The sequence below is a fragment of the Odocoileus virginianus genome, chromosome 6, assembly GCF_023699985.2.
Source record: "Odocoileus virginianus isolate 20LAN1187 ecotype Illinois chromosome 6, Ovbor_1.2, whole genome shotgun sequence".
Taxonomy (NCBI): domain Eukaryota; kingdom Metazoa; phylum Chordata; class Mammalia; order Artiodactyla; family Cervidae; genus Odocoileus; species Odocoileus virginianus.
In genome coordinates this window covers 11134982-11147228 of record NC_069679.1, presented here as the reverse complement: position 1 = coordinate 11147228, position 12247 = coordinate 11134982, and the positions used below count along the sequence as shown (strand labels likewise).

The 12247-nt window shown below is 37.7% G+C and overlaps 1 protein-coding gene across 14 annotated transcripts in view; it reads right to left on the bottom strand.

The window, feature by feature from the left end:
* Nucleotides 1–12247, bottom strand: part of LRRC49 (leucine rich repeat containing 49) — a 153218-nt gene that overhangs the window by 51214 nt on the left and 89757 nt on the right. For all 14 annotated transcript variants that reach the window (XM_070468737.1, XM_070468738.1, XM_070468740.1 and 11 more), the window contains one exon: nucleotides 577–660. In XM_070468737.1, the coding sequence (XP_070324838.1) occupies nucleotides 577–660 (84 nt within the window). The remainder of the gene's footprint in view (nucleotides 1–576; nucleotides 661–12247) is intronic.

Sequence of the window (12247 nt, the reverse complement as noted above, 5' to 3'; positions counted from 1 at the left end):
CCCAAAAATCTTTTAAGGACAGTAATATCTGATATGCTAAATCATTTAAAACAAGTTCAAAAAAATCTTTAATTTTTATACTCCTCAAAATCTTTACCACCTCTCTGTTGGAGAAGCTAACGGAGAATTTTTTTAAATTTAAAAAGCCAGCACTCAAAAATAAACGCATGTAGCAGAGCTCATTAAAATATATCACTAAAGATGACAGTTTACTACAGTGGTTTCCAAAATGAAATTTAAATGCCAGGAGGATACACAAGATGATGTACTGGTGTGGAAAGAAGGTTAGCTTCTGTTATATATATATATACTTTTATCTCTTCCTTTTATAATTTCTTATCTTTGCATTTATTTTATAATGTACATTATATTGTATTTCAGAAGTACAGGTTTGTTTATAAGTTTTAAGGGTGTCTGTTTATTAAAAACACTATCAATAGGAATGAAAAATTTGCAGTTTGGAAACTACTTTTCTAGCTGATTAGCAAGGTATCTTCAGTATGTGTGAGAGTGTGTGTGTGTGTGTGTGTGTGTGCGTGCGCGCACATACATGAATGTAGACACCAGAGACAATACCTTAAGCAAAGATTGCTTATGACTTTCCCGCTTCTTCTCTTCTTCTTTTTTGGCTACAATAGATGCCATACGCCTTTCTTCTTCCTAAAAGAAAAATGTAAAAAAAAGTATTGTTAAGTATTTAACCTTTTTTGATGCTAAATATCTTCAGTTCTCTGGTTTTCTTTGTGAGAGCCATACTACTTGCTAATAGGAAATATGCCTTCAAAGAAAAAGTCAGTATGTTCCTCTTTATTTTCTTCTTCCAACTTAATTCTAAAAGAAAACTGTGCATTCTTAACTCTACTCCCAACTCTGATGTGAGATAAACCTAAATAATATAAGAAAAAGACTGAGAAGAGAAAGAAGAAAGGGGGAGCAGGGGTCTTCCCTGGTGGCTCAGTGGTAAAGAATTCACCTGCTAATGCAAGAGACATGGGTTATGGGCTTAATCCCTGGTCCAGGAAGATTCCACATATCATGAGGCAACTAAGCCCATGTGCCACAACTATTGGGCTTGTGCTCTAGAGCCTGGGAAATGCAACTATTGAACCCACGTGCCACAGTGACCGAAGCCTGCATGCCCTAAAAAGCCCATGCTCTGCAACAAGAGAAGCCACTGCAATGAGAAGCCCATGCACCACAACTGAGAGTGCCCCCACTCACACAACTAGAGAGAGCCCATGCGTGGCAACCAAGATCCTGCACAACCAAACATAAATAAAAAAGGCAGGTTTGTATAACTTTTCTTTGTACTGTAGTGCTACATGGGGAGATTTAACAAAGTTTTTATCATGAAGATGAAAATCATACTTCTAACAGTCTATTTAATTTATTGTTGCAAAGTAGAGCTTTTTTTAAAATGACACTACAATTGTGAAAGCTTTTTAAAAATTTCCATGGATATTAATAAATTATTCTCCATTAAGATCATTACTTTGTTTTTGCTGTTTAGAGCTTCTCCATCTTACAGTAACAACTTCTCTAATCTCTCCATTCTAAAAACTATGAAATAACTTTACTGTAATAACATCACAGTTTAGAAAAACTTTTAAAAATCAGTCATAATCCCAAAACCCTAACTCAAATATAATTTTTCCATCACATTCTGATATTCACTATAAACAAATGTTTAAATATTACAATCTTCATATGCAATATGAATCATGATTTTTCACCCTGATGATTGGCAAATTTTAATAAAGTAAATTATAACCATGTAAGTCTTGGTTATAGATTTGTAGGCATCCAAAATGGTGTCATAATTTGAGAAAACAATTTCTTCATGAAACACAAACTTGAAAATATCTTCAGAGACAGAAAACTATAAAAAGTAATTCAGTACATTTGAAGGAGAACATATTCGGAAATACAATTTACAAAACCTGAAATTAAAAATTTAATGGAGGCAAGTTGAAGAGTAGAATGCTCTCATACCACCCTATAATTGCCAGTCATAGCCCTTAACCTCTTTCATTTAAATTATCTCTGGTACTATCTCTCCTCTTTCCTGCAAATAGCTCCATGAAGGTATGGACCATATATCAGCTACCCAGCACACAGTAGATATGCAGTAAATATACATTCAAAGAATGAATTATTAAATGTACACCTCTATGACTGTGACTGTGTAAGTTGTTCAGTCGTGTCTGACTCTTTGTGACCCCATGGACTGTAGCACTCCAGGCTCTTCTGTCCATGGGATTCTCCAGGCAAGAATAATGGAGTGGGTTGCCATTCCCTTCTCGGTGGGATCTTCCCAACCCAGGGATCAAATTCAGGTCTCCTGATTTGCAGGCAGATCTGAGCCACTGGCTCCTGATCTGAGCCACAGGGAAGCCCACAACTGTTCAATAATTTCCTAAAACTGAAACCATTAAATCAAATGGTAGACATATTTCTAGGGCTTTTGCTGTGTTTGCAAAAGTACTCCATAAGTGTAGTACTAATTTACATTTCTACCAAAAGTTAACATTTGATTTAAAATATAATGGATAGTCACAAGAGTTGTTCACCAAATATTCCTGTCTTCCTACATCCTGGCCATATAGTGAGATGGCACTTCATGTCCTCTTGAAGTTAGGTGTGGTCATGTGAATTGTTTTGGCCAATGTCGTATGAATAAAAGTGATACGTATTACTTCTGGGTAGCAAATTTCAAAGACAATGTATGATATAGCTATTTCTTGTCTCACTTCTGCTACAGAATTTGCAAAGCTCCAAAGGATGGGCACTTTGAAGGCCTTGATCGTGGAATGAGGACAACACAGAGTAAACTCAGACCACATAAAATGGACAGACTGGCAGTATGAGCATGAAATAAACTTTGTTGATTTAATCCACTGAGATTGGACAAGTTGTTACTGTAAGATGGAGAAGCTCTAAACAGCAAAAACAAGACTTGGAGCTGACTGTGGATTAGATCATGAGCTCCTTATTGCAAAATTCAGCCTTAAATTGAAGAAAGTAGGGAAAACCACTAGACTTTTCAGATATATTCTAAATCAAATCCTTTATAATTATACAGTAGAGGTGACAAATACATTCAAAGGATTAAATTTGGTAGACAGAATGCCTGAAAAACTATGGACAGAGGTTTGTAACATTGTACAGGAAGAAAAGAAATGCAAGAAGGCAAAGTGGTTGTCTGAGGAGGCCTTACAAATAGCTGAGAAAAGAAGAGAAGCCAAAAGGCAAAGGAGAAAGGGAAACATACAGCCAAGTGAATGCAGAGATTCAGAGAACAGCAAAGAAAGATAAGAAAGCCTTCTTAATCAAACAATGCAAAGAAATAGAGGACAACAATAGAATGGGAAAGACTAGAGATCTTGTCAAAAAAATTAGAGATAACCAAGAGAACATTTCATGCAAAGATGGGCACAATGAAGAACAGAAAGCAAAGACCTAACAGAAGTAAAAGAGATTAAGAAGAGGTGGCAAGGATACACAGAAGAACTATAGAAGAAAGGTCTTAATGACCCAGATAGCCACAATGGTGTGGTCACTCACCTAGAGCCAGATATCCTGGAGTATGAAGTTAAGAGAGCCTTAGGAAGCATTACTATGAACAAAGCTAGTGGAGGTGATAGGACTCCGGCTGAGCTATTTCAAATGCTAAAAGATGATGCTGTGAAAGTGCTGCACTCAATATGCCAGAAAATTTGGAAAACTCAGCAGTGGCCACAGGACTGGAAAAGGTCAGTTTTCATTCCAATCCCAGAGAAGGGCAATCAACAAATGTTCAAACTACCATATGATTGTGCTCATTTCACATGCTAGCTAAGTAATGTTCAAAATCCTTCAAGCTAGGCTTGAATGGTACGTAAACCGAGAATTTTCAGATGTACAAGCTGGATTTAGAAAAGGCAGAGGAACCAGAGATCAAATTGCCAACACCCGTTGGATCATATAAAAAGCAAAAGAATTCCAAAAACATATCTACGCCTGCTTCTTGACTATGCTAAAGTCTTTGACTGTATGGATCACAACAAACTGGAAAATTCTTAAAGAGATGGGAATACCAGATCTTCTTACCTGTCTCCTGAGAAACTTGTATGCAGGTCATGAAGCAACAGTTAGAACTAGACATGGAATAACTGACTGTTTCAAAATTGGGAAAGGAGTACATCAAGGCTACATTTTGTCACTCTGCTTATTTAACTTCTGTTCAAAATGCCAAGATGGATGACTCACAAGCTGAAATCAAGATTTCTGGGAGAAATATCAACAACATCAGATATGCAGATGATATCACCCTGATAGCAGAAAGTGAAGAGGAACTAAAAAGCCTCTGATGAAGGTGGAAGAGGAGAGTGAAAAAGCTCTCAACATTCAAAAAATGAAGATCATGGCATCTGGTCCCATCACTTCATGGCAAACACATGGAGAAACAGTGGAAACTGACATTTTATTTTCTTGGTCTCTAAAATCACTGTGGACGGTGACTGCAGTCATGAAATTAAAAGACGCTTACTCCTTGGAAGAAAAGTTATGACAAACATAGACAGTATATTAAAAAGTAGAGACACCTTTTGTCCTCATAGCTCTGTATAGTCAAAGCTATGGTTTTTCCAATAGGCATGTATAGATGTGAGAGTTGAACCATAAAAAAGACTGAGTGCTGAAGAATTGATGCATTCGATCTGTGGAGCTGGAGAAGATTCCTGTGGTGCTGGAGAAGATTCCTGAGAGTCCCTTGGACAGTAAGGAGATCAAATCAGTCAATCCTAAAGGAAATCAGTTCTGAATATTCATTGGAAGGACTGATGCTGAAGCTGAATCTCCAATACCTTGGCCACCTGATGCAAAGAGCTGACTCACTGGAAAAGACCCTGATGCTGGGAAAGACTGAGGGCAAGGGGACAAGGAGGTGGCAAAGGATGAGATGCTTAGATACCATCATTGACTCAATGGACATTAGTTTGAGCAAACTCCAAGTGATAGTGAAGGACAGGTAAGCCTGGTGTGCTGCGTTCCATGGGGTTGCAAAGAGTCAGATATGACTCAGTGACTGAACAACAACAGTCTAGAGCATCCCAATCAATATACATAATTAAAATTAAGGAAAGTCAAAGAGGCACGAAAATGTACTTTAGGGTGTGAGCCATTATAAATGCTCCTGAGAACAAAGGACGTAGACTAGAGGAGTGAATACAAAACGCACAGAGTAAACTACTGCGGAGTTAAAAGGTGAGCAGAAGTGCACCCACTGGAAGACTCAGATTTTAAAAATGAGGAAACGAACACTCTGAGAAGTTTAGTAACTTATACAAAGTCAAAGCCAGGGTCAGAGCCAGAGGTCATTTGTGAGAAGCGGGGTTTGCATTTTTATAATCAGGATATATTTATATGTGTTTTACTGGTTTTAGACAGATGAAAAAAGTGAGGTCAAAATTCAGCAGTAACCCGCCATATGATTTAGTTGTTTAAAAGGGAATGAAAATTTATGCGATTTTTGGTGAATTTAAAGTATATCTTACAATATGGAAAAGAGTTGTTCTTAATGTTTAAAGGCTGAACAGAGGTAATGAGGAAAAATAAACTAAATAAGAAATTCAGAAACTTGGTTCCTAGTTTCATAAAATAGCTGAATTAATAACCACATTAAACTCTTTTGTTCAGTAGATGTTGATTTAGTACCTATTAAGTATAATCTGTTTCAGAAAAAAACTTTTTAAAAGAACAAAATATATTGATGGTCAATTGTTGACTCGTGCATTGAATGTGGACTAGAAACAGATTGGTTATTCAAAGAGCCAATTTTAAGCAGTACTGGAAACTGTATGGATCACGTACTACACATACTTAACAGATGATTTCATTAGATTTGCAAAAAGAATCTGAGCTTCTACTAAAGGCAGGAGGACTTTAAAAGGAAAGTTAAACCTAGGAAAACTGGATAGATGCCAAATCAATTCAAATATTGAATGTTTTAAAAATTTATACATATGATGACTGTATTTCAGCCCAAATAATTATAGAGTAACTAAACTTAGAAACAAAAACAAACCCCTCTAATTGTAAAGATAAGCTATAAATCTGTTGGTAAGAAGGAAAAAAATTGTAAAATTCAGGCATCTTTATGATAATAATCCAATTTCTGGGACAAAAACCATATCCTTTATGTAGCAAAAGAAAGAGATCTACCTGGCCTGAAAGTGCACATACACTTTTCTCTTTACTGTAGTTTGTCAGGAAGACCTAATATAGAAACAGTTTAATTAAGAAGCATAGTGATTTAATGGAGAAGAAAATGGCAACCCACTCCAATATTCTTGCCTAGAGAATCCTGTGGACAGAGGAGCCTGGTGGGCTGCTGTCCATAGGGTCGCACAGAGTCGGACATGACTGAAGCGACTTAGCATGCATTCATGCATTGGAAAAGGAAATGGCAACCCACTCCAGTATTCTTGCCTGGAGAATCCCAGGGACAGAGGAGCCTGGTGGGCTGCCGTCTATAGGGTTGCACAGAGTCGGACATGACTGAAGTGACTTAGCAGCAGCAGCAGTGATTTAATAGGTATTTAATAACTTAGATTATACCCTCTTAGCAGACTACTAAGGCTCTAAAACAATGAATTTATTACCTGAGAAGACATTTCGCTATAAAATAAATAATAGCAGTCCTAATATAATCAACAATTTATTATGTGGAATTTTAAAAACAATGGCAATGTGGGTTTTTTAACCATATACTTTAAATAGTTATACAAGACATTGTTTTCCTTGACTACACTAAATATTAAAACAGACTACAATTAGAGTTTTTGACTAGAGGAGAATGTTCCTTATTTTTCTTTCAATCTTTTTTTCTTAACAGAGAAAACAGATGTTTCCAGGGTCATAGTCAATGTCAGAATGAAGATTAGAAGCTATATCACTTGACTTCTACTGGCCCATGGATAACAGTCATATTATACATTCAGTTCAGTTCAGTTCAGTCACTCAAGTTGTGTCTGACTCTTTGTGACCCCATGCACTGCAGCACGCCAGACTTCCTTGTCCATCACCAATACCTGGAGCCTACTCAAACTCATGTACATCACGTCGGTGATGCCATCCAACCATGTCATCTTCTGTCATCCCCTTCTCCTCCTGCCTTCAATCTTTCCAAGCATCAGGGTCTTTTTCAATGAGTTGGTTCTTTGCATCAGGTGGCCAAAGTACTGTAGTTTCAGCTTCAGCATCAGTCCTTCCAATGAATATTCAGGACTGATTTCCTTTAGGATGGACTGGTAGGATCTCCTTGCAGTCCAAGGGACTCTCAAGAGTCTTCTCCAACACCACACTTCAAAAGCATCAATTCTTCAGTTCTCAGCTTTCTCAATTTTTCGGTTCTCAGTCCAACTCTCACATCCATATATGACTACTAGAAAAACAATACCTTTGACTAGACTGACCTTTGTTGGTAAAGTAATGTCTCTGCTTTTTAATATGCTGTCTAGGTTGGTCACAGCTTTTCTTCCAAGGAGCAAGCGTCTTCTAATTTCATGGCTGCAGTCACCATCTGCAGTGATTTTGGAGCCCAAGAAAATAAAGTCTCTCACCGTTTCCATTGTTTCCCCATCTATTTGCCATGAAGTGACAGGACCGGATGCCGTGATCTTAAGTTTTCTGAATGTTGAGTTTTAAGCCAACTTTTTCACTCTTCTCTTTGAAGAGGCTCTTTAGTTCTTCTTCGCTTTCCGCCATAAGGGTGGTGTCATCTGCGTATCTGAGGTTATTGATATTTCTCCCAGCAATTTGATTTCAGCTTGTGCTTTACCCAGCTCGGCATTTTGCATGATGTATGCTACATATAAGTTAAATAAGCAGGGTGACAATATACAACCTTGATGTACTCCTTTCCTGATTTGGAACCAATCTGTTGTTCCATGTCCAGTTCTAACTGTTGCTTCCTGACCTGCATTCAGATTTCTCAGGAGGCAGGTCAGCTGGTCTGGTATTCCCATCTCTTTGAAGAATTTTCCACAGTTTGTTGTGATCCACATAGTCAAAGGCTTTGGCATTGTCAATAAAGCAGAACTAGCTGTTTTTATGGAACTCTCTTGCTTTTTCAATGATCCAATGGATATTGGCAATTTGATCTCTGGTTCCTCTGTCTTTTCTAAATCCAGTTCAAACTGGAACATCTGGAAGTTCCTGGTTCATGTACTGTTGAAGCCTGGCTTGGAGAATTTTTAGAATTACTTTGCTAGTGTGTGAGTTGAGTGCAACTGTGTGGTAGTTTGAACATTCTTTGGCATTGCCTTTCTTTGGGATTGGAATGAAAACTGACCTTTTCCAGTCCTGTGGCCACTGCTGAGTTTTCCAAATTTGCTGGCATATTGAGTGCAGCACTTTCATAGCATCATCTTTTAGGATTTGAAAAAGCTCAACTGGAATTCCATCACCTCCACTAGCTTTGTTCATAGTGATGCTTCCCTCTGCCATCTTGTTTGCAACCTCCATATTATACATTAGGGGAGAAAAAGCCAGAACAGGATAGGTTATACTACCATAATAACTTTAAAACTCACACTGGCTTACAATAAGAAAAGTTTGTTTCTTGATCATGCAAAGAACAGCCCAGCTGTTCTCCATGTAGTAGGCTAAGTGTTCCTAGGTGCTATGACTTGATGGCATCTTTGACTCAATATTTGCCTTCAACAATGACCATCGCATGGGAGAAAAGCCCAGAAAATCGCACTTGGCCTTTAAAGCCTTCTGTCTGAAAATTATGTACATTCCTTCTGCTCACATTTCACTGACCAAAGCAAGTTGCATGACCATGTTTAACTCCAAGGGAAAGGGAAATATTATCTTTCCACCTGGAAGATGGAAGAACACACTGGGGGCATTAGTAACGGCTACCACCACAAGACACTCACTTCCACCTCAGATAGGCTACCTCATATTTTGGAGAACAAATTGTAAACAAGTTCATATGAAGCCAACTATATGTGAGTTTGAGGTGGAAACTTTAGATACTGTGTCCATTTCAGAATTGTGAGACTAGCACCTGCATTCACAAAATACTGCCTGGAAATAAAAAATTCTGGGAGGTGGAATTTTCCATACAATGGTCCTTGTTCTAGTCCTTCAAAATGTGTCTATTTTAGAACTGCCATAAAACCCAGCAATCCCACTGCTGGGCATACACACCAAGGAAACCAGAATTGAAAGAGACGTGTACCCGAATGTTCATCGCAGCACTGTTTATAATAGCTAGGACATGGAAGCAACCTAAATGTCCATCGGCAGACAAATGGATAAGAAAGCTGTGGTACATATACACAACGGAATATTACTCAGCCATTAAAAAGAATGCATTTGAATCAGTTCTAATGAGGTGGATGAAAGTGCAGTCTATTATACAGAGTGAAGTCAGTCAGAAAGAAAAACACCAATATAGTATATTAACGCATATATATGGAATTTAGAAAAATGGTAACGATGACCCTATATGTGAGATACCAAAAGAGACACAGATGTAAAGAACAGACTTTTGGACTCTGGGAGAAGGAAAGGGTGGGATGATGTGAAAGAAGAGCATTGAAACATGTATATTACCATATGTGAAATGGATCGCCAGTCCAGATTCCATGCATGAGACAGGGCACTCAGGGTCAGTGCACTAGGAAGACCCCGAGGGATGGGATGGGGAGGGAGGTGGGAGGGGGGTTCAGGATTGGGACACATACACACCCATGGCTGATTCATGTCAATGTATGGCAAAAACCACTACAATATTGCAAAGTAATTAGCCTCCAATTAAAATAAATAAAAAAATTTTTAAAAATGTGTCTATTCCCTCCTTTTTTGTATAGTCGTAAAAATATTTGAAGACTACTGTAGTATCTTGTCAATGAATTATGCTAGGTTTTCTGGAAATGTTTGTTTGCAATCACCCTTCTAAAACTAACAGTTCGGCTGTAATTTAACAAAGGAAAAAAGGCAACTATTGTCCATTTTTCTAAATTCTCTATTTCTATAAATGAATATTGTTTTAAGCCATATTAACTTCTAATAATCACATTTCATAATTAACTCAATTTGAACTTATCAATTTCAATGCAAGTCTTTCTCACACATGCTAATTCTCTTTCCCCCAACCTTTCATTTGGCTGAGAACTGTCATGTTTGTTGTTAAGAAGCTAAGTCTAGAATTTTCAATTTATCTATTTTTTTATCTTGCTAAATTCTGCTTATATTTATAGATTAGAAGTCGGCAAACTTTTTCTACAAAGAGCCAGATAGCAAATATCTGAAGCTTTGCGATCCACATACACATAAAATCTCCAGCACATATTCTTTTTCTTTTTCACAGTGCTTCACAAATGTAAAAACCATTCACAGCTTGAGAGCTATGAAAAACAAAAAACAGTCTGTGGGATGGATTTGGCTCACAGGCTGTAGTTTACCAAACCTTGTTTTAGATTATTGAGCTTCTTTTGGATTCTGATTTCATCAACTGGTCTATCAGGATTTCTAACTTCCCCAGTTTTTCATTTACATATTTTATTACTCAACTAGTCAATACTTAAACACGTTTAAGAGAATGAGAGTGAGCAAAAAGCCTCACAGCACCCCAGTACAGATTTCTCTGCAGGCTGGCCATTAATCCATTACTTTCTGTTCTGTAGGTATACTCCAATCACAAATCCACTTAACTATGTTGTCATACAATTTACTCAATGTGCTATCATGAAAGACTTCACTCAGTGCTTCGCTTAGATACCAAAACACTGTCTCTCTATAGTATTCTTCTGAGAAGGTCTATTTATAATATCTAAAATAGTAACCTAATTTTGTCTGGCACAAATTGTTTTTAGTGAACTAATGCTGCCTCCTTGTGATCAATTCCTTAAGTACTCACAAATCATCTAAATAATCCAATTTAGATTTCTTTCATAATCTACATTCAAGTTAATCGTCATAATTTGCCACAATATTTTTTCTATCCAAGATAAAAAGAGAGATTAGTTTATCTTACCTTTTAGCTACTCTACTATTCTACAGTGCTTTCCAGATATAACTTCCAAAGGCCTAGCAATTTATTCACTACATTTATTCACTGCTCTAGATCAAAGATTGGCAAATTCTAGCCCACAGAACAAATGCAGCATGTCATCTGTTTTTGTAAATAAAGTTTGATTGGAACACAGCCATGCTCACTTTTATGTATTGCTCATGTCTGCTTTTATTTTACAATGAGAGAGTTGAATAGCTTTCAACACAGACTGTATATCCCCAAAAGCCTAAAATATTTACTATGAAGCCCTTTAGGCTATGAGCTCAGTTGTGTCAGACTCTTTGCAGCCCCATGGACTGTAGCCCATCGGGGGTCCTCTGGCCATGAAATTTTTCTGGGCAAGAATACTAGAGCGCGTTGCCATTTCCTACTTCAGGGGATCTTCCTGACTTAGGGATTAAAACTGCATCTCTTAGTCTCCTGCATCGGCAGGCAGATTCTTTACCACTAGTGCCACCTGGGAATCCCCATAAGGGCCTTCAGCCCCTAACAGGTCTGGATTCAAACTTTTCATTCACCTATCCAAGGCTTTATTTTCACTTTATTAATATCTATTTCTTCTCTTTACTGACTAAAAGTTATTTTTCCTAACAGAGATAACAAAAGCAAAATAGGAATTGAGGCCAGCAACTCACATTATCTTGAGATACCATATTATCTCTTGCCATCCTCTAGATCACACACTCCAGAAGCTCTTATCCTGACTAACCCGTTTCTCATTTTATCACTTATGCTATCTTTCCCAATTCGTCCTCTGGGCTGCTACTCAGACAACCTTTTCAACAGGCAAATCCAATTTAAGTATCTTAAACTCTTCAAGAGTTTCCTATTATGTTCAACACAAAAATCTAAACTCTTCCTTATGGCATAAAACACCTTCTTCATGACTCAGCTCTTACTGGTCATGCATCCTTTTCCTGCTGCTCTTCTCGCCTATGAACACTCCATGCTCAGCCATGCTGAACCGCTCTGAGTTGCTATGTCCTCACACCCTTCTGCATTTTGCGTGCCTTCTCTCTCTCTAGAACACTTTCATACTGATACATCCTCCTTTGTCTCTGGCCCTCCTCAAGTCTCAAGTCTTTTCTCCTTTGGAATTTTTCCTATTTCTCCAGTATACATAGGACAGCTTTGCTCTTTGATATCATCCTGCTGTGTGTGTGTGTGTGTGTGTGTGTG